General features: G+C 40.8%; 1 protein-coding gene across 17 annotated transcripts in view; it reads right to left on the bottom strand.

Moving 5' to 3' along the window:
* PTPN5 (protein tyrosine phosphatase non-receptor type 5) overlaps window positions 1-23,589 on the bottom strand; it is a 76,994-nt gene that overhangs the window by 21,807 nt on the left and 31,598 nt on the right. For 11 of the 17 annotated variants that reach the window (XM_056353903.1, XM_056353910.1, XM_056353904.1 and 8 more), the window contains 6 exons: window positions 17,076-17,208; window positions 12,352-12,533; window positions 11,281-11,400; window positions 9,348-9,431; window positions 4,078-4,316; window positions 1,020-1,209 (listed from right to left, as the gene is read on the bottom strand). In XM_056353903.1, the coding sequence (XP_056209878.1) occupies window positions 1,020-1,209; window positions 4,078-4,316; window positions 9,348-9,431; window positions 11,281-11,400; window positions 12,352-12,513 (795 nt within the window). In that variant the 5' untranslated portion in view covers window positions 12,514-12,533; window positions 17,076-17,208. The remainder of the gene's footprint in view (window positions 1-1,019; window positions 1,210-4,077; window positions 4,317-9,347; window positions 9,432-11,280; window positions 11,401-12,351; window positions 12,534-17,075; window positions 17,209-23,589) is intronic. The other 6 variants (XM_056353915.1, XM_056353906.1, XM_056353914.1 and 3 more) reach the window with 4 other exon arrangements.

Here is a 23,589-nt window from a genome sequence, read left to right as displayed (position 1 = left end):
CCTCTCGTTCTGCTGAGGTTACGTGTTTAAGAGAGTATTTGACTTGGTAGCATTAACTTCTGTAGCTCTTGATCACGTGTTCTGAAATATCCCAGCACGCAAAGACTGTGCCCTGGTTACCTCCCATCTTGTGCAGGAATTTACAACCCTGCCTAGCAGGCATAATACTCACAGCCGCTACAGCAATCTGCACCCCCCCCACACCCTGGTATAACAGACACGGACACTCAAGCAATTAGGGAAGACACTCACTGAATGCAAAGATCTAAAAAGCCAGTCTACTCACCACACTGAAATGTATCTGGCCTTTATCCTAAACTATGTAGAAACCAAATTTTCGACTGTTTGCTTCATTTGTGTACATAATTTTTTTTCTCAAAATGAGGTGAACAATTCTTTCAAAGAACAGTGGATACAGTGAGCCAAGGAAACATACTGCAGAATCCTAAAGGCAATAAATAATTTTTGTGCAGAAAAAAACCCAGTAATACATACTTCCTACGGCTCCTGCTGAGTGACATAACCATTCTCTGCTTTGGTTAACTGGAGGACATTCAAGCTTGGGAAGTAGCTCCATGCCAAGTACTCAACAGCAAAGAGTATGCACTTGAGTAATTTCATCCCCCAGGGCAACTCCAGACACATTTCAAGAAGTTATGCCTATAGTAAATCTGGCTTTTCTTCAGTAGTCCAATGAAAAAGTTTGATTTTTTTTGTTAAAAAGTAGCATGCCAACAGAAAAAAAAAAAAAAAAAAAGAAAAAAAAGATTTGTGAAAACAAAGGGGGTTTTTTGTTGCCGGAACAAATTCTCTAGTTTTTAAGTGACAATATGACTGAAAGCTTTCCGACATTGTCATTTCAAGGGATGATGAGTTTGGGAATTCCATTAAATGCTTCATTGATGGAAGTGGAGTTTGTATGTACTAATTTTAGACTTGCAGAAAATAGCAAGGTTCACAGAAGAGAGACAACACCCTATTTTCCTGATGCTCCTAGAAGAGACAGGACAGATACTCACAAAGAACTCTGCCTGGAGTATGAAAGGATCCAGTGCTTTTTTGTGTAGTTCCTCTTCAGTAAGGATGTTTGATGCCGTCTGGAGGTACTCTCGGGCTGACTGTTCCCGTGGTGACATAACATAGCCAAAACCTTGCTCAGAACAGCCTGGGGTACACATATCCAGTGTGAGTGAAACATTTGAACCTCTCCTGCAAAACAGAGCAATCGAAGTTTGCTTACAACAGAACAGACTGACCCATAATTGTCAGCAATGGACACAGTCCCAGTGACAGATAAACAGCAACTTTAGAAAAGCACCCAGCTGGTTCTGCTGTTTACGTTTTGATTGCTAACTGTGGAAAATGGGCGAAGCTTCTTGGGTAGACGAGACCAGAAGATTATGTTGTACACTGGAATACGAAGGCCAACAATTGTTGTTGCACTTTTGCAAACCACACCACATTTTTGATTGCCTAAATATGGACTGACATTTTAGGCACCATAGGTGAAAGTCTTGGTCTTCATTTTCATCAGGCCAGATCCTACTGAATAACCATTTATTAGTAGCACAGAAAACATCGGTAGAGTAAGACCTTGGGATAAACATTACCAGCTCAACATTAATAAAGACATGAGAAGCCAACCATTACAGCGAATAATTTTTCTATCTGAAATACTTTCTTTCCACAACAGTACATCATAAGAAGGGTAAAATGAAGGTCCCAACATTTTTAACAGTTAGAGTAAAAACAGAGATGCTGCTGAGTGTAGAATTTGTAGTGGCTTTACTGTCAGTTAGCCATACCACAAAACAAAGTCAAAATGTCTGTATTGTTTATTGAATGCAGTTTTACATCATTTCTGATCTTCTGTCAATCTCAAATACCACAGACAAAAGATTCAAATATCATCAGTTGATCTGTATTTAAGTATCTTTAACATAATAAAATCATTATAAATGATAAAATCATATGATTATTACTAGGGGTAATGTTCTATGCAACCACACAGTAAACTTATTTTTTATGACTCTCAACTGGGAAAATCTAGTGAGGAGATGTTTGCAGGAGCTGTTGAAAAAATCACATAAACATGCAAGCACAACCAGCTCACAGAAAAGACAGTAGAAGTTGTTACTTGGATCAGAGCCTTTTTTTGGATTCAGGAGTTCTTCCAAAAGAATCGACAGCCAGCCTCCTGCTATGATTCACAGTCATGGGAAAATAATTTTGGATGAAACATGACCAGTAGTGGTAGACACTGAATCTTTAGTGACACCTTTCAAAAGATTTTGACCCTCCCCTCCTGTGTGCTGTTAAATAGCTACTGTGTTCCTTCCCCAGAAACAGCTGCGTTTGACAACGAATGCTTTGGGTTCTTTAAGGTAGAAGAGCTACACACATAAAGATATTAATAGTTCTGCAGCACGAGGAAATGAGAGGGTTTCTTCTTAAGAGTGCTGTTTGAATTTAGCTAGTGACTACCCTTCTAATGGTGTAGGTGGTTAAGAATGAGAAGGAAGTAAAATGGAGAGATGGAGAAGCAGAATGGATGCAAAAGACGGACAAGTAGGCAAATCAACACGACACTCAAAGGAAGAGCAACCCGTGCTTGATGTAAGTGAAATCCGCCCAAGCACAGTTCAAACCTGAAATGATGTCTGGCTTCTCAAGCGCACGTGTATGGTTGAAAAAGTATACACCTTCTACCTGATATGAGAACTTCAAGGAACTGCTTTCTTTTTCCCATCTTTACTTCTTTGACATTTTAATTGTAATTCATTACTTGAACCAATTGATATTCCCTAACTGATATTCCCAAATTTTTATTCCCCAATTCCCTTGAAACAGTGAGTATCTTTCCTGCAGGCTAGCAGTTACCTGAGAAGAAGCATCAGCATCTTTAAAATGAGAGGGAAGGAATGAAATCAGGGATAGGCAAAACCACAAATGACTGTTGCATTTCAAGCCCAATCTTGCCCGTAATGAAAAACAGCAGCAAAACTCACTGATAGCAGCAGGTGCAGGGATAAGCCCCAGAGGTTACTGCAATCTCATATTTAAAGAATATCATAAGAAAAGCTAGGAAATTTTATAGCAAATGCAACCATGAATAAAGTGAGAAAAAAATGTCTAAGCTCATGGAGTGCAAATGAAAAGCCTCTTCTGTAACATTCCCCTTTCACTGTGTCACGAAGAGCTTTGGAAACAGCATCATACTTTTTAAAATCCAAGTTCTGCCTTTGGTTTTAAGTTTGTGATACGAGAATTAACTATGGTTAGCACTTCAATTAAGGTCGAAAACCTAGAAATAAAGAGAGGTGATACTTTGCTATGTTGGGTCCTTCAGTAATGTCATTCTTATTCATAACATCATCACCTGCAGCAGAGTATCCTCACTGGATTTCTACCATCAAGATTTTGTTCTATTTCACTAAGACAACTGAAAGAAAACAAAACAGAAAAATATCTTCCTTTTATTTTAAATTTGCCTTTTCTCAGCTGTGAATCTCTGAGAAGCTCTATTGCCCTGATGGTTCAAGCAGTGAATACCAGCTTACCCCAAAGTTTCATTACTGGGTTAATTTCAAAGGAATTAATTTACTTTTGGGCTAACCCATTTTTTATGAGAATCATTGTACATTACCACTTGTCCTATGGTTTGCTTTTGGAGAAAGGACTAATCCTCCAGCATGAGTGACAGAAAAAAAATTAACAAGACCCACACCACTTTCATAGGTAAAAGTTTTCACCACCCTATAGTGGATTTCATGCTGTGCAGCTGCCGTCATAGGGAATGGCAAGAGATTCATCAAACACAGATGGATATTTCAAAGGAAAGAAATGTTGCTTTTGAATCACACTTGTTGACAGCTGTCTAAAAATTGTGTATTTTTTTTGGCTAATACATTTATGACTGGATTGAAAATAAGACAGGAAATAAAGCAGGTGCTTGGCTTTAAAACCACATTTTAAAGTGACATTCATGAAGGCATTCAAGTTTCCTACTAGGTACAGAACTCCTAAATCCACAAAATCTGGGACCAGACTTTCCCCTATTAGTCATGTCTACCCTACCTTTCTTGCAAGCCCATGGATTTAACTGTTAGAGTAGCTGGATCTGTCTCCGCTTTAATGTCCATTATGCAGTCAAAGACCGGAGTCTCCGGTACAGGATCCAAATCTAGGAAGTCATCCTCATTTTTATCCTCTGTCCACTCTGAGTACGTGAATGAAGGCTGCCGGCTCACAGATTGGCGTCTGTCCTCTTGTAGTGGAAAGGGGGGGTCTGGACGGGCTCTGAGCAGATGCCAGAACTGGAGGAAACAAACATTTGAAAAAGCTTTCTGCTTCCTGCCAGGCCTTCCATGCAGCCTAGAGGATGGGTTTGTAGGGCAACATCGCAGCTCACTATAACGTATTAGAATTGCAGAGTACTGAAGAGGACAGGAATGTTCCATGCAGGAGTAGCTTTGTGATACGTTACATGGATTTACATCTACCCATTCAAACCTGCTTTCAGCCACAGAGGTTTCCACAGAGCTGGCCAGGCTTAACTCAGTGATACAGTGGAAGCAGATTGTGCTTGTGACACACCATGTGCAAGCCAATGTGATATCACTGTTCAGTTTCTTCCCCTTCCTAAGCTTGTTTACAAAATAAAAATCTACTATACTATTCTACAAATCATACTTCTCCTGACTTAATTGTTTTCCATCTAAAATTTAGATATAGCTGGGTTAAGTAAATATAAATTTTCCTGAACTGCACATCTTTGATAATCTGGCACTGTACCTCAAATTCACGTATAAACCAATCATTTTTTAAAGAGGCCATGATTTTGATGTATCTGGTTTTGAGGCTCAGAATGCCCCTACCAGTTTTTGGCCTGTGGCACAGACTGTTCTGTGATCTAATTAATTCATTTAAACATGATATAGACATTAAATAATTCATCTTGTGAAGTTCTAGGACATACATGTAATATTAAAGTTTATAATATAAAATAGTGAAAGGTTTGAAATAGCATGAATCTAAAAAATTGCTGTATCATATTGGTTTGCACGGATGCTGCGGCAGACTAGATTGATTTGGAGATTGTATTGATAGACTGTTTAATCCTCCACACAGGCCTCAGTTAAAAATTTCAAGGCCACGTCTAAATTCTGGAACCCTAGGCCAACTTCATCCCTCTAGCATTGAACTAGGAGCAATATCACTCAGGCTGATTGTTATACAAACTATATTGGACTGTCATACATTTTTTTGAGACTAAGAAGAACAGGTCTTATTTTCCAAAGTAAAACCTCTTCCAAACTTTTCTTATAACTGGCTTTTAAATGGTCAGTTGAATTTAGAAAATGTGTCATTAAAAAGGTCAAACCTCTTCCTAGGCTACTAAAGCATGTTGTCTGGTATTGGATTTTAAATGACAATTTTCTTGTGCCTGTGTGTCTTCATGCACTTTCATTTCTCTGAGTGTAAAGAATGAAAGAAGTGAAGCCAATTTTAATTTCTGTCCACAGTCAGCTTTAGTGAAATGTTAAGACTCTCACAAAGCCGCAGTATTCATTTGACAGTTACTTCAAAATGTTTTTTTGTTTCAGTTAATCAGAGTACATAGTAATTACAAAAGCAAACATATACTAGACTTCTGTTTTACACAGCTTTGGGGCTGAGTCTGAACCAAGTCTGTCCTACATGCTTGGGCTACCGGAGGGCAAGCAAGAAGCTCCAAGACATCATTCTATTTTCACTCCCCAAGATGACTTCTAGAGCTGGGCAGTCCCACAGGACTAGCCATGCTTCTTTCACGTACCGCAAAACTGTAATAGCTGAGCAGTTCACAGTGTGAAGTATTCGCTCAACAACTCTGGACTGCTGGACAGTGCTGCTGTTACTAAAATCGGCGCTTGGGCAGAGAGCCAAGTGTAACATCTAGGTACCCGTTATATGTTACAGATCCTAGAGCTTGTACGGTGACACAGGGCTGATTTTTTCGGGTGATTTAACACACCATAAATCCAAAGGAACAAAAAGTTCACCCAAGAAACAAAACAGCTTTTCTTTAGGTTGAAGGAAGCGTGTGGTAAATAAGGAGCTGCCCAAAACACCAAAAGAAATTAAGTTATAGTTGAAAGTGATGGGGTTAAACTAAATAATGGAAAGATTGTCAGCTCTGAAAACCTGTTCAGGAGGACTGGGCAGCTCAATGCTGATTTTCTGCAGCTGCCTGGGTCTTAACACAGTGTTTTATGAGACAGAAAACAGACAGCAGTGCTAATACAAGCCTCAAGCACCCTATCCAGCCTTTTGCTTTCACTGTGACTGCCAGCTTCCCAATGCAGTCTGGTACCTGGGTGTTCTCAGAGAAGTGCTTCAAATGTCGGCTGAGGTCTGCTCTCCTGAAAAATTCACTCTACATGTATTAGAGTCACAATATCCCGATACAGGAATGAGCTGGACTTTAGCATGTGCACAGACCAGACAGGGCCTCTGTTCTCTCGGTATCACTTCTCAGAATCTGCTTGACCACCATTTCTCAGCCTTGTTACATAGCTCAACAGTTATTGCTCTACATTACAGCAACAAAGCACCTGCATCAACAGGCACATTTTCTCCCTTTCCAAGGAACTACTAAAGCATTACTGTTAAGTTACCACAGTTGATGAACTAAAAAAAAATGCTTAAGCTGCTTTTCACTGGTATGTCACCTAGTACATACATCAGTGTGGGCCTGATGCATCAGGTCCATCTTTAGAGAGAAGGGCGCATTTGGGAAAGAAAGATTTCATCATAAAGGCACGCTGCAATATAAAAGGCACCCTGCAACATCAAAGACCCCCTCAGGGTCCCTTCTAGGCAGCACATCACATAAAACCCATTGTGAGGGAGATCACTCCACTGAGACAGAGGGGAAAATAAACTGTCTTCATGCAACTATCTGTTGTCCACCAGGCTGGGATTCTAGAATCCCTGCTTAGCTCCATCACTACATTATTTTCAACGTTCTGCCAATGACTATTTTATGCTTATTATTATTTTATAATTATCCCCTAAATACTGGTAGAAGCAGATGTTTTCAAATTGCCAAGCAGCATGACCTGAGATGTCAGAGAGTAAGGTAACAGGGAGGTGGGAGGGACAAGGCTCATGCGCTTTCTCTGAAGAGCCTCTTCTTCCTAATACCACTGTTGCAGGGAACTTACTGGGCAAGGACCATTGCTCTGAACTCACAGGATGTTTCTTATATTCTGATGCTTTGTGACTTGTTCACAGAACAGGCGGTCACACACTGACATTTGTGCCTCCACTCCAGCTAGAAGACTGTTAGCGCAAACCAAAGGAATACAAAACAGAGCAAACTTGACTACATGGAAATTGTTATAAAAATGTTTTCTGTACAAGTTTTAACCAACACTTAAAAATGGGCCAAGTTTGCTCTCATCTACACTGGTATAAACATTCAATTACAAGAAGCTACCACATATGCAAAGCATTTCAAAATGAGATCAAAATTTTTGGGCACAGAAAGTTTTTATTTAATGTTACTTTCTGTGCTAAGAATAGATCAGCAATAAAGTGTTTCCATCCACCAAGAAATAGGTTGGATATGCAGAAAAATCACACCTGTGCTATTCTGATTTCCAGCTCTGAACATTTTGCTGCAAAGTTACCTGGAATTCACACAGTTCATCACAATTCTTAGATGTCTCATTTTTATTCTTTGGTATTTTCAAACACAAAAAACACCGGAAGTTTATTTTTTGAGCAGGGAATTCATCTGGATAAGGAACAGAAGCATCAAAAAAGCAGAAAACTGTGTAAACCTGGCTGACTTCCTTGTCTACATCAATGATCACAATAATGGAAGCATTAACACTAATTATTTTGCCTTGTGACTGGTTTTAAGAGGTACATTCACCTGATACATTAAACAGAAGTGCTGCATCTGAGTGAACTTAACCATGGTATATAGTATGATAAACTTCCTACCAGGGAGTGTGATCAGCAAATCAAAGGAGGCATTCCCCTCTCCTTGGCACTGATGCACCTGTACCTTGAATACCGTGTCCTATTTTAGGCCCACCAGTTCCAGAGAGATGCAGACAAACTGGAGTGGGGCCAGAGGAGGGCTACAAAGGAGGTCTGGGGTCTGGACCACATGACTTTTGAAAAAGGTGGAGGGAATCGGGCTTGTTCAACCTGGCGAAGAGGAAGGTGAGGTAATCTAACAGCAGCCTGCAACTACTTGAAGGGCAGCTCCAGAGATGATGCTGCCAGACTCTTCTTGGTAGTGGCAGCTGATACCACAAGGGACAATGGCCACAAGCTGCAGACATCTCAGCTCAGACGCTCAGCTTTGGGAAATTCAGATCAGACATTTGGAAAAAAAACTCTACCCAAGAGCACCATGCAGTTGTGACACAGGTACCCAGAGAGATGATACATCTCCGTCCTTGAAGGTTTTCAAAACCTGTGTAGAAAAATAATGCATGGCTGGCCTTATCAGGTGTTGGCAGCAGTCCTGCTTCAAGCAGGATGTTGACTAGCAATCTCTACAGGTCCCTTGCCACCAACAGTCCCATGAATCTATGATGTACTTCATTATACTGTGCATGCAAATGGCATGCACACAGTACAGCTTCAGCTTCCTCAGCTACCCTGAGGGTACACTGCTCTAAGGACAGGAGGCGATCCGATCCACCTGCATGTTCAGTAGCTGCATTCCCACTGTTCCCAGAACGGTACACAGGGGTATGAAAAGCCATGATCAAATACTTCCTCCTAAAAAGAAAGAATTCTCCATAGCTTTCCCATCTATGACACAACTTTGTACCAGCTACCCAATCAATGGAGAAACACCACACACTCCTGCTCCCAAAGAGCTGACAGCTAACTAGATTAATCGCAGTTGTGCCACTAATCTTGCTCTGCAGCTGGTGCCTTGGTGTTACATTCATAAGTGCACTGGTGCTTTGGAACAGCTCTTTCTGCCACTTAAATCAATGGATGCTCTTCAGGCAATTCATAAAGCAGCAATATTAGATGGTCCTGTTACTGGACCACATCCCTTCTATTTAAGTGAAAATTGTTGGCCCACCTGTGGATGGAAAGAATAAAACCCATCCATCACGGTAATCCCCAATTCATCATAAAACTGAGTAAGGTTAAGTGTAGTCTTAACTCCTCTACATAAAGCAAGCAGGTAATTCTATAGAAATAGCCCCAAAGACGTTGCTTTACAATCAGCTTGGACATCACCAACAACTTCAGGTGAATTAGACATCTTATAAAAACTCACTGAAAAAGATCATGAATATAGTTTGTACAGTAGCATAACTTACCAGAGATCCTACAAATAACAGTCCTAGAGAAGCTAAAGACAGCAGGATGTATAATACCACAATGCTCCCGATTCTAGTCAGGTCCTACGAAATGACAGAATTGACAATGATTCATAAAGTATTTAGGGGCACAGTATAGCATGTGCATGCATGTTCTTGGCAAGCTTCTGTATTCATTCTTGGATTTCCCATGCAGATTCAGTCATACCATGCTCCCAATCTGTGGAACAGCCACCATCAACAACGAAAAAAAGACTGAATTTGAAACCATTGCTAAGTCTCAGCATCTCAGAAGGTCTAAAACTAGATTTCGCTGTGAAGGCAAACAAGAAAATCTGCTTCCTAGCCTCATGCATTGTCAAAACTGAGATCTGGACCCACCACTCAGTTTTGCAGCCTGCACCAATGTTTCATGGCCTGAGTCAGTGTGATTTTATTCTGTGGCAAAGGACTTTGAAGAAAGCTGAGTAGTGTTCCCATGTTTGTGGGTCCTTACATAGAACACAGCCATAGAGGACTTTTCTACATTTTCTACACATTCTGTGAAATACCATCAAGATAATTCACATCACTGACAGTGAAATTTACTCTGATGACTTAGTCATATTTAAGTAGTTCAGATTTCAGCCTATTCTCAGTAGAAGGTGCAAAATTCGGTTCTAATGGGCTTCAGTGGGCAAGGAATTTTACTCTGTTTCTGACCCATTTGTACAGCTAAAGAGAAATTCAGAGTTAAGAGCTTTCATTCGCTTATTTTAATGTCAGAAGATTTCTTCGCCTTTACTGTTTTCAAGTGTAAATTTGCACAGTAAATAGTGCTACAATAAACAGTCCTCAAAGATACGCTTGAACATCTGCACAGAGTCATAGTTGGGGTGTTCTTGTGGTGCATTCTAGGAATCAGCTTCCTCCATACTGAACATTTATTTTAAGTCAAAATCTTATAGATCAGGGATTTTCTGTAAGAAGCAATTTTTTAATGATTGACCCACTGCAAATAAGGTACAGACAATACTCAATGAAGAGCTCTGATTGCACATAATAAATCCAACTGGAAAAGGGCAAAGAAAAAGTGCTTCTTTCAAATAAACAAAAGAGCATCTGACATGCAGCTCAAACACTGTTAAGAGAACACAGAAAACAGCCACTGTGTTTAGTGTGTACTGTACACCGTACTTCAGCCACAAGAGGCACCGAGTCAGATTTCCTATTTGTACTGCATAGCCTCTGCTACAAAGATACGTACAATGAACATAAGCATTCTGATAGCAAAATTATTTCGTCTGATTTTTGAAAGTAGCTGCTTACCATTTAATTAAGGTTCTGTCCACACTAGAGAAAACTGCACCGGGTATAATTAAACCAGTAATTTATCAGATGAATCATACTGGTCATTACGTCGCAGTGAGAAGCTAAGCAATTTTACTAGGGTAGCTTTGTAGATATAACTGAATCGGTACACCTAGTACACCTGAAATACTTTTACTGCACACAGATGCGCTCTAAACACTCAACGATATTAGAATTTTGTGACTGGGTATCTTGTGATTTGCACCCTTTATGAGGGTTGATTCATTTGTCCAGAATTTAAGCTTCTATCCATCCTAATAAATTAAGTTCCAGCTCTCCCATTACTGTGGACTAAACCCTAGTGGGCTGATTTCTTACTGCTTTTTTTCATTTGTACAGTACGAAAAATCTGCTGTGTTGATCTAACGTCACAGCCAAAAATTCAGCCCTGTATCTTGAAGATAAAATACGGATCTGTTTTCAGAAAACTCTTTTCTCTGTTTCAGGACACATGCACAATGCAGACATCACTATATTACATGAAGTACATGTATATAATACTTTTAATCAGAAAAGATATCAGAAGCACCACACAAAGGCTACTGACAACACCTATATAAATCAGGGTAGTAATGGGACTTACCTCCCCTTGATCTGACAAAAAATGTTTAAATGGGGTAAACAGGTAAGACAGCAAGTCAAAGGCATTCTGAGCTGCTGGGATGGTCCCGTAAGTGCTGTACCACAGCATCATGCAGAGAAGCTGTGCAATCAATCAGAAAATACATAATGAGCATCTCTCATTACACAAACATTCATTTTCATTTCAAGACTGCATAATTAACTATTAACTAATTTATTTCTCCTTGATTTCATGTTGATCATTTTTGCTGTACTAAGTCAGGTATTTTCTAGACTGTAGCTTAACAAGAATAAAAAGACCGAAGGCTAAATGTTCAGCTATTATTAACTAGATGTGTATCAGTGAGTTAAGCAAGCTTACTCTGATCTAAACTAGCAAAAGGACGGCTCATGGCAGCCTGTACATCGAAAGAGCAACAGGTTCCTCTGACTTCTGAACTTTCAGCATTATTACTTTTAGATCAAAATTGGTAATTCAGTGAACTTGGTATGCTATTAAAAGACATATTCATACTATGTAAAGTTCTTGCAAATAGCCATGTTCACATAGGCATCTCTGTAAACAGATATACACACACAAACACACACATGTTGAAACATTTAATTTGAACTGCTTAAGGTTCCTGCACACACAACAGTTAACATAAAGCTACAAAAGCAACGATGCTGTATTTAACACCCTCACAGAGAGGTATACTCATCCCCGTATACGCTTATCCCCAACCATGAAGGGCACGTGTGGCAACTTTAAAGTATACAATTCCCAATCCACTTGTTAACAAGACTGTTATTTACCCCCAGACATACCAGCTACAGAAAATGGATTTGTTGGGAGATGGGTCACTTGGCAAAGGAGGCATTAGCAGGGGGGCAGGGAATAGGGTTGGGAGCCTGGGACATCAAAAAGCAGAGGCTGTTTGCAAAGCAAGGCTGTGAGACAATGGCTGCAGAAACGAGAGGACCGCAGCTATGTCCGCTGCTACATCTGCAATGCATGAGGAGGAAGCCTCCCAAACCAACAAAGCTTAAAAGAAGAGTCCCAGCATTTTAAAGTGATGACAAGCCATCTTACCAGTATCTGTGAAAGGACAAACAGATACATGCTGTCTCCAGGCATTAATCCATTCCACTGGGCAGCCCAACCAAGCAGTGCTGTTTTCTGGGAGGTTTTCAGGGACTGCTCCTTCTTATTCAGCTTTCCTTGATGTCCTTCAGCTTCATCCATTGACTCCATAACAGCTGGATTGGAAGGACCTTCACGTGAAAATGACATGTGCAGGGAATGAACAGTATGTAACCCTGCAGCCACAGCAGAGGCTGCAAGGGCTATTGTTTTCTTAGAGGCGATGGTTACCTCTCAGTTCTGCATCGGTAAGCGCGGCTCAGGATTGTGAGCGTCACACTCTATTAGTGCAGCTGTATTCACCTGCCTTCGTCAGAAAAAAGTGAGTGTGGGTGGATAAATTATTTTCCCTTTCTTTCCGGAGGTGCAGATTCTGCAGATTACTGTTGTTAATAAAATCTCATTTACATCGCTGCACCTTTTCGTTTTTACTTTTTAAAAGGAACCATCTGTGCTATTTTCTAGCTCCACACTTCCTGGCTACAAGTTGGCAAAGAACCCATTTTGTCCCTCCTGCCTCTATTTCCCAGTATTTGTTTGCTTTGTCTAATTTGACTATATATTTCTGAGGCAGAGACTGGTTCATGTTATGCGTCTGAATAGCGCTCACGGGCTCTGGGTTTTGGCAGAGTGTCTTAAGGTACTAATAAAATAGCCTTTATACTAAACCTACTTCTTGGATTAATTCATACTCAAGAGCTATTTAATAAAGTTGCAATGCTATTCTATTCAGTGGAAATACACACTGGAGTGGCTAGTCCCTCAGTAACAGTATTTTGAACAGAGTCTGTGTAGATAAATTCATTTACAAGCTAAAAGGCGTGAAAGATCAGGCCTGTTTGATGTAAATACTACTGATTTGTATCTTTCTACATGATGGAAAGCCTAAAGGCTGCCCTACAAACAAGACTATAGCCTTAAGCCTAACCCAGCCACCTGTGCCCCAGGGAAAGGCCACATCATCAGCAGTTCCATGGTTTGCTGAGGTCAGATTTCTACAAATGTTCCTCTTATCAGACACTTCTCTACATGTCTCACAACAGTAACTCTAAGTCAGCTAAACCACCATAAGCTAGCCACCGCTCTAATTAGGCAAATACAACATAGGATCAGTGTATCAGCTGAGGGTCCGGCCATTGATACACTAAGAAGTCATGAAAATATCCCACTCTGACTTCTAAAGTACCAAAATGTGAGAGTGGACAGAAACATGACATGTTTGTCCCCACTCTGTGATTATTCTCCCTCCTGTCACTGAAACAGATCTTAGGGCATCCATCCCTGCACAAGAGAATAAGGTGTTCAGGAAATACTGCCTGCTCCCTCAGCAAGGTTCCCCATTCCCCAGCTGCCCAGCAGCAAGAGGGTCACCACTGCCTAATGACTGGGGAGACCCAGAGGTACAAGAAGGAGCACCTGCAAGGTGCTACCTTGGGGAAGTACTCCCCAGCAGCTCAGTTACTGGTTTCTCATTTTCAAGATGTCTCCAGTCAGGTTACAATGGGTAGTGGCCTCAGCAGGGTATGCTTGGTATAACTGGTTATATGTAGCTCTTTTCACTGTCTTTACACGGGTGTTTCTGAGGAAGCATAGAGAACACGCATCTAGACAGACATACACCCATGTATGTCATACCATAGGTATATGCTAAAATTCACTATTTGCCCGGAAGGACTCAGTACAGTGATCTGCATAGACACTATCAAAATTTCATATTAAATACAGGTCAACAGCACGTGGATAAAATATGGAACTAAAGAGGCCAAATCAGAAGTGTCATCATTCCCTGCTCGTATTTCTCACAGTGGTAAAACTCCCTTCACTTTCATCTGTATATCTTTAATGCTGGAAGTCAACCACTTGAAAATAATCACTTTTCAAAGAAAAGCAAGTAGTTTCTGGAACTTAGCTCAAGAGCTCTTGGGAGTTCTACCACTGTCGTTCAGGCTCCAGCCAGTAATCTACAGTCTGTGACAAACCCCTTCAAGAAACACAGAGAGCCCACATGCAGTCCTCAGTGTACAGGGACAGTGACCATATACTTAACACCTGACTTCTCATACCATGCTACACAGAGCTGGACTCAATGTTCTCCAGAAGGACAACACAGAAGCCACAGTAAACAGCCACAGTTAAGGCTGCCTAAATACTTTCCATGCTGGCCTTCATTTTCTATGATGTGCTAAAACCTAACACTTAAAAGCTGAAAATTTTCAAGATTGCAAACTGCTTCATGTCTCACTGGATTTGGACAAGAATTCAGGTCAAAACCCTTGCTAACAATTGTCAATTTTTCCCTGCTATTTTTGTGGGATGTTTATGGTCTGTATTTTGGAACAGAAATTTGAAATTTAGCAGGGAGAGAATCTTGATGTCAGAAATCATTTTTGCCATCCATGAAAAGAGACATGCACCTGTGACTGAGATGTAAACCTTCAAAAATATCTATTTACATATAGTTTATTATGGCTTGCTTCTAAGGTCTCTAACCCTCTGTTTTCACTATGCACATTTTAAGTGTTACTTTTCCTTTACCTGCATTAAACAATGCACCTATGTCCCTAAGAATGGTCAATGAACCCATTTACTGTTTTTCCAAATCCTAACAACTTCCTTTCTTGGATACTCTTCCCCACAGTTCAAGATAAAATACAGACAAAGCAGAATTAATTTTTTTAAAAAAAAAAAAACCCAAAATCTTTGGGAAGACAACCAGAACAAGGAGCCAGGTAATAACAGATTTCAAGCTCAGCCTTCAACTATTTTTTGTAAGTCATAATATTACATACTTCAGAAGACCTTTTTTTTTAATTGACCAAAAGCTCTTTCAGCTGCCTTATGCAGCAGGCAAACAGAATTTCATATCAGTAACAGCCTGAGACTTTACAAAGTCACTTCTGTATAGGCTGGAAACAGAACTGTGACTCCAGTATGACAATGTGAAGGCCACTTAACCACATGCCTCCTGGAACAAAGATGTCAAAGTCAGGGGACTGCACTGTACCTGTAACCATGGGGATCTATGCCCCTCCACAGCCCAGAAGCCCAGTTCCCAGTATTCCAGTGTTGTCTAGCACCAGCTGTACAATTGTAGGAATCACATTCTCCTTCTTATAAACTGCCCTATAGGAAGGACAATAGACTACTACTAGTTTCAATTATTTTCACTGTATACAGCAGAGATCTGGTCTATGGACCTAGGAACCCAGGATTCCAGCTTTGCTGAATTGATACGGTTATCAACAGGTATTTTCACTAATACAGTAAAAGACAACAGGGGTAAGAACTAAAATAATGGACATCTGTCTGAATGCGTATGTATAAATATATAGATTAAGATTCATGTCTTGGGTATACAAAGAAAGTGCCTTGGATTAATTAAAGTCCATTCAAAAACTTGCTACTCAATCACAAATTATTAGATTCTAACAAACATGATGCCCACCTAGGGTTCTGTATTGATTTAACTATGTCATCCTTAAACAATACTTCAATTACCATTCACACTTCAACTTGTGACCCTATATTCCTGTATTATATGCCCTAATGGGCCTTGGATTCTTTCAGTGCACAGATTAGGTAATAAATGAGTGAGGTATCAGTAAAATTTTCTTGTGTCAAGGTCAGTCTGAAGGTCTTGAGACAGCTGACAAGGGTAACTTACATCCAAGGAGGAGCTAATTAAGCCTCTCCTCTGCTAATGACTTGACTGACATGACATCCAACATCCATGTGATATTCTCCTGAATTCCTGCACCACAGAGATTGGGATTCAAGTTCCACAAGTACTTCTGCTTTGACGGAGGACTATACTTGCTAGAAAAAACCCTCTGGCAGAAGAAATAAAAGGTCTCCAACATCTGTAGCAGCCATAAGCTTGTTAAAGCAACTTGAAATTTCAGAACAGCACCATAAACTTTCTCTGAAAAAGGATGAGGTGAGGAGCTTTCTGGATCAAGCCAGTAACCCGTTCATCCTGCATCATTTCTTGAATTGTAGCCACCAGTACAAGCTGCCAAAAATAAATGGCACAACACTGCTATGGGATAATCTATACAGGGAAACATCTCTGTCCACGCACAAGGTAACAGCTGGCTTCCGTAACTCAGACAATGCCCATTTTAAATCCCCTGTGCCTCCATCTCTTTCTTTTTCTGACTTCACATGTGGGTACATAAAAGGCAGAAGAAACAACACCTATATACACTCTCAGAAAAACATGTGCCTAGAGTACTAGACTTCACTGAAACACTAAAAGGCACTGTAGTAATGGTAAGTTAGTCAACAATGCCTTGGAGTAACAAACATGCCATGATCCAAGTCGAATGCTGCTGTGGGGTAGGTGAGGCATCAGCAGCTCTGTAACTGAACTGATTCATACTCAGAGCCTTCAGAGAAACACAAAACAAATCAAGGAACAAGCCCCCAGGACCACATATCCTGGCTGCATTTCCTAATGAACATAGCACTTTAAAAGGAACTTGTGTCCCCTCTTGTGCATGGGTGCTAATGCTCCGGGAACTGAGACACCTCTGTTGGCAGATTTAATTTAACGATGTATTTTTGAGATCAAAGACTACTTGTTCCTTATCAAAAGGATTTTTACAATATAAATAAAACATACCCCAGCAATGAAAATACAGTGCTCATACTGTTATTAGACTTTTACTTACATCCATCACACTGTGCCTGTAGGAATCATGCTTCTGGGGGATTGTGTGGTACTGCCTTTTCAATGGAAAATACAGGTTTTGTTAATGGTGGCTTCTTCATTTGTGGTGGAATCCTCAAGCTCTGCGGAACTGCCTGCCAGACACACAAGACAAGGGAAAAATGGGCCTCACCTGTTCTGTCAGTTCTCAAGCTGCAGCAGTCAACACACCACAGCAGCTCAGCTGCATTGTCCCATATTTGTTTTACACGTGTGGAGATCCGTATTCCTCTGAACCTGTCTGTATCTTCATGACAGCTGTGCACAGCAAGGGTTTACTTTATAAGAAGGGACCACAGTGTGGAAGCATTGCAAAGTGTGAACAAGTCCGCAATACTTCACATCTACCAAGACTACCAACACTTCACGCCAGAGTCCTAAATCCATGTATAGCCTCTGCATCTTCAGACTTCAAAATGCAACTGCCTACTCAAATCATTACCTCCAATTTCTATTTAACTGCTAGTGAGACCTGCTATTGATTAGAGAACAGCAGATGAATGTATACTACTGATACAGGTTTGCAAACGAATTGCTTATTTTCACATGCACCTAAACCGCATATGCAGGACACAGCCCTCTCATGGTACTTCATGTATCTGCTCAAGACCTTATAAAATCTGCAGGTTGTAAGACACGCTGATTGCAGGCAAGTGCAGATGCCAGCAAGACACATCAAAGCTGAATGAGCTGCCTCAGAGTACACATGAATGAAAGGTAGCTTGTGCTGAATGGTAAAAATACAGCTCATCTAATCAAAGACCGGAGCTTTAGAAGGAAGGTGTTGGCCAAGCAGACATTTTCTTTTTTGATTGCCACTACAGTGCGAGAAGGATGGAAACAGAATAATTAGCTTTTGGACCAAAAGTCAATCTTTCTTTAGAACTGCAGTGGTATGCGAAGAAGTGAGTAAGAGGATGGGGACCTTTCATGCTTGCATAGCAAACACAACTTGTGTACTTCACATTCCTCTCTCCACGGGAAACCAACTGGTGGGTCACTATTCCACAACTCAGAAACTTTTACTGAACTTCTTTATAACCAGCCCACAGAAGCTGCATCATTACTGTTTACAGATGGGTACAATTCACCACCTAGGAAGTCGGTTTTTTTCTTGATGCTCTCTACACTCCTAACTCACCTGACAAGTTATATTAAAATCACACTCGAGATCTAATGAGCTGTGTTGAAAGCTGGGCATGCAATTTCCAACACTTGCTGTTACTGCAAGAACACACCTCTCTCTGGCTTCTCCATTATTATTATTTTTACTTCCTCAGTCATGATACAGTATTGACTGCTTCTATTCTACTTGATCCTTAACGTGCTGTGTTTACAAGAGTTACAATACATTTACCTTTCCCAAACGGCTTAATAAAACACTGACTGGGAAGAGAGCATCCAGTCCCCGAAAGTATCCAGTAAAAGAAAAACATTCCCAAATGCACCCTACAGCTACCTACACTACTGCCTGACTGGAGATAGGAGAGATTTACAACAATGCAACTGCCTCAATACCTCCAATTCCACTCCGGAAAAAGTCCTCAGTTTTAGCTGCCAAGAACTTGTGGTTGGTAGATCTTGCATTTGTAATGCAAAACCACATAGAGAGCTACTTCAGAAGACATCAGACAGCTTAATTCAAACACTAGCAACAACTGAGACAGATCCACATATCCCATGAAGTTTACCACTAAACACTGCAAAGCACCAAAGAAATTTTTAAATCACTTTTGTATCTAACTGGAAGCCAGTTAGATTGATCCAGCGGTTCTTCGTAGCACTGAAAACTGTAATTGCAGGTTTCATCCTCCTCTCTGTAACAGAGGTTAACGAAAAAATAAGCCTGACATATCATTAATCCAGGCAAGAGGTCCAAGCAACTGTAACTACACCATCTCTCAACACATTACAGAGGAATGGAAAACTCTTCACCAAGACTCACGTCTACGTAATAGCAACCTGGCTGTCAGTCTCCTACTTTACTTATTCTGAGATTAAGTTCAGCTTACGGTTTCTGGTGCTTTCAGTTCACACTAAGTGCACCAGAATTAGCTGGGCCAAGCTACAGGTATTCACAGCTGTGAGGAACAGCTGATATTTATAACATTCAGGGATTCTACTTGGGAAAGCGGAATGTTTTTACTGAAATGATCACACTGGAAGTAGCTAAGAATATTAGTATTTAATTCACTCTGATTCCTGGGTTGATACGCCCCTCAAAAGGAATTCAGCTGCTCAGGAGCTCTCAAAGTGACACTGTTTCAGGCTTTCTGAAGATTCAAGAGAACACCTCCCCATCCTTTCTGCCCCCTCTTTTTTTTTGGCAGGGATGGGGTGTGTGAGGTGGGTTTGCACATTATCTACGTTAGCTGAAAGGGAAGAAGTTAATCTGAAAGATCCAACTCTGGAACAGAAGTCTGGAAAATTCAGTGACAACAATGCACACCACAGCTTTAAAACTGAGCTAAAAGCTAAAAGTAAGTGCAACCACTGATATAAAACGTCTACCTGCTGTTGCTTAGTCTACAGGTAAAAACCTGCTTCAAACCCTCCCTTCTGAAGGAAAACCACAGAAACAGTAAAATACCACATCATTACAAAACTGCTTAGAAAGACACTGCAATGGCCCCTCCTTAATACTGACTGAGAAAAAGGTTAATTTAATTTACCCTTGTGTGACAGAGGAAAACCAGCAAATAACATCCATTTTCCTTTGCACTTGCTTGATTATGAGTATCAGCTAGCATGCTTAAAGCCAGCAGCTTCATTCTGAGAAAGGGAAACGTTCTCAGCGGAGTTCTGCGAACAACAGTGCAGAGGGAAATGGGTGTAATCTACCAGCCAGGAAAAGTGCTGGAGGCTTGCACTTTTCAAGCTCAACTAGTAGCTTGAAAACTAGTGTCTGCTGCCTAAGCCAAATGATTACCAAAATGGAAAGACATATCAACAGAAAAAGAAAGGAAAGAGGAAAGTCATGCAGAAAATCCGTGAGCAAGCCAGGCAGTGAACTGAGGTCTGCGCACACATTTCTAGTTCAATGCCTCTCCCCTTTCACTGGCAACATTTTTAAACTTGGGAGAAGAAACTTTCCTCTCTACTTGAAATTCAAGTTCTGCTGAAAAGAATATGCTGCCCCTTCTCCCTGCTGGTGGGCTGCACAGCTCCATCCGCACCCAGCCTATTCTCATCTCTGAGGGAGCAGGAAGCTGATGCCAGTGTGCGAGGAGAATAGCTGCCTTTCCACTCGGCAGCTCCCTGCTGAACTGCTGAGTCACACGTTTTCTCTGCATTCATTTTCACACTGCTCCCACTCAGTCCACCTGCCACTTCATCTGGGATGGGTGGGAGGAAAGAAAGAGAGGTGAAGTCAGAAAAAACATTCATGTTCACCCGGGACCATTATCACGATACTGCAGGGTCGCATATAAAAGCAAGCCTGCAAGCTGCTAGAGAGGGATAGAGAAAAATATCAGCTTGCAAGACAAACTGCCTCCCCCTCTTCTTCAACAAGATGAGACTGGCCAGTGAACAAGTTGCAAACCTCATTCAATTCCCAATCAGTCACTGATGTTACGTGCTTGCTGGTATGTTCTGCAAATTCCAGGCTTCAGATCAGGCCTCGAGGTTTTCCTTCTTTTCTGTGATTTAGAAGAGCTTTCAAGGTGCTGTGATTTTTTCAACAGTCCAACCGGTACAGTGTAGTAAATGACTGGCTGCCAAGGGAAGTGCCATCGTGGTAAGTGACAATACCATTTGGATAGATTCCAGTTCCTAAGGGCATCTTCATCTGAGTTGCTGCAGTGGAAATGTCCACCAGCCCCAACTTTCATCATTCAAGAAGATGAAGAGAAAGTCTCGGCCATTTTCTTGCAGCTTCTGTAAAAACCACACATAGCAGGAGCCAACTCTCCTCCTACCTGTCAAATTCTTATGTAGGTTGGACTGTACATATAGAAACATACATTTCACTGAATTATCAAGGTAGTAATCTTTTCTGTAACTAGATTTCTGGACAGTACACATATTGAAAAAAGACAGTGCCCAGAAGCTTCCTAGTTTATTAAATCAGCATCTAGAAAAACACTTCTGAAACTGACTTTCAGACTAAACCGGGACAACTGTGATTTATTTACAGACCAATTTTTAACCTACTGCTACTGTAGTTTTTCAGAAGAAAAACTGAGGGCTTGTTAGGAACTAAATAAGGATTTTGTTTCATTAAGCAGAATTAGCGCTTCAAAAAGTAAGCCTGTTTTTCCCTGTGAGAAAGCCTGTTCTTAAGTAATGTTCAGCCTTGCTTCCCAGTAATTCTTCTGGTGCAAGTCTGCTTGAAACATGCTTGTGCTGTACAGGTCTGAAGTATAGAGACAAAATCCAGTCTCAGAAGAGTTTAATGACATCACACTAACATGCTTTTCTATATTAACTTCTACTTCCCACCCCCTAGAGTGGCTGGCTCATCATCATGCTGCTCAAGAAACAGTTCATGAAAAAAAAAAAAATGTAACTGGAGGGGAAAGTAAATACAGGAAAGATAAAAACAAAACTCAAAACCTTCTCAAATTTCCCTGCCTCCGTACAGTTTGTTCTAAATAATCAAAAGAATTTGCAAAACACGTATTTACAAGACAGGACTCTGGTCTATCAAGTCATCCCTGAAGAGGGAAGGATGCAGCCTGCCAGCAGAGAATTTGTTTCACTGAAGAGTCAGACTGGGAGATTCCATCTGAGCTGCCATCAAACCCTTCCTGGAAGAAACCAGATGCTCAAGCCAGCACTCCTTGCAGACCCGGAGTCCTAGACAGTGCTATTGCTTGCTTAATATACCTAGCCCATCTAGTAAGAGAGAAAGTAACTTACTTGATCATCACATCAAGTCCCTAGTTCATAATAATTCATAGGAAACAGAGTTGTAAGGGCAAAGCAGCTCACAACACGCTTGGCTGACACTACTCTGAATCAGGTGTAAGCCTCACTTACACAGGAGCAAGAAGAAAACAAAATCATCAGGCTCTCTGCTCTAAAAAGGGGAGGCCTCCCAGTTCAGCAACAATGAACTGCTGGGAGCCAGCAGAAGCAGTAAGGAACTGTCAGATAAAGCACCCATATGGGAAGTATACGAGAGGTACTGTACCACCTGCTGCGGTCTGATTCTCCTCCAGTGAGTAATGAGTACATTATACACTGCTGTATCTACTAATAATGGGGGAGTTCCTCTTAATTTCTGACACAAGATTACTTATGCCCTTGTCCACATCTAAATTGTATTTCCACTACTACATCAAACAACAAGAGGTTTATTCATCTTAACGGGCTATAATAATGCTTACAGGTCTTCAACACAAGATGTGTGGTTAAGCACTGTACTTTTCCCTTCTCTCGTGCAAAACATGTCAAGTTAAAGGATAAGCTATTTCTCACAGCAGCTAGGGGCCCCTAGAGCAGTGTTTGCTTCAAAACAAGTAAAATATTTAATATAGTGTCAAATTACAGCCCTGAAGTAATGTAGACCCTCAGCGGGCAGAGACAGTGAATATTAACTTCTATCACACCCACACATTATTAGCATTTGCCATCTTTCAATCAGGGCTCTGTTCAAATCTTTAGGGTTTTTTGCATAAAGCTCTTTCCACCTTTTCCATTAAACCCCTTACAGAAGGTCTGTCCGATTGCCACTTAACAATTAGATGCAATTCCCCCCAAAAAGAAACCCACCAAAAAACCCCAAACATTTCTTTGTTATGCTGTTTTCTTCAGTGAAAGTTACCAAGTGCCTGGTGATAATTCTGGGAGGTGCCTTGAGCTTTTGTAAACAGACTTGCAAGTTGGCTTTCAGTGGAGGTGGTTGTCCCAAATTATTTCCAGCCTGCAAACTCCCTTTAACACTGAAAATGGAAACCCACAAAGCAGCTCTGTAATTCCACACTTAAAGAGGTATGGCTTTGCTCATGAATCAGCCTTGCACAGACAACATAGCTAGGGAAAACTGTCAGCAGCACAATAACAATGCAGATTCAGACGTACAGGACTGAATTCTCTTTCTGAAACAGAATAACCAACTCTCCCTTCCCAAACCCAAATAACAGTTTTTGTGACTTTAGCCTTTTAACTACAGGATATACTTAAATGTGCCTGAATACATAATTAACAAATCGCAGCAGTTATTTAAAACTGGTCAAACGGCCCCTGTGATACAAGAGTAAATCTGACAAAAGAAACAAGCACATTCTGGTTTCATGCACTTCTGAAAGTACTCATTATTCATACTACTATCACCTGAATTGGTGTTAGTATGCTTGCATTGCTTGAAAGATTTTTCAAGCAGAAAAGCATATTTCTGCTCAATGTCTACAGTTTTAATGTTAATACCATTGTGTGTTCCCAATTCATCTTCAGTGACTTACTAGCATGGTATCCTGTAGGTATTGAATCTGCTTTCTGCTCTGGTGAATAAGAGGGTTTGCACCTTGAAA

Source organism: Falco biarmicus, chromosome 10 (assembly GCF_023638135.1).
Source record: "Falco biarmicus isolate bFalBia1 chromosome 10, bFalBia1.pri, whole genome shotgun sequence".
Lineage (NCBI taxonomy): Eukaryota > Metazoa > Chordata > Aves > Falconiformes > Falconidae > Falco > Falco biarmicus.
The sequence above is the reverse complement of the archived record's forward strand: the minus strand, read 5'-3'. Positions and strand labels throughout refer to the sequence as shown.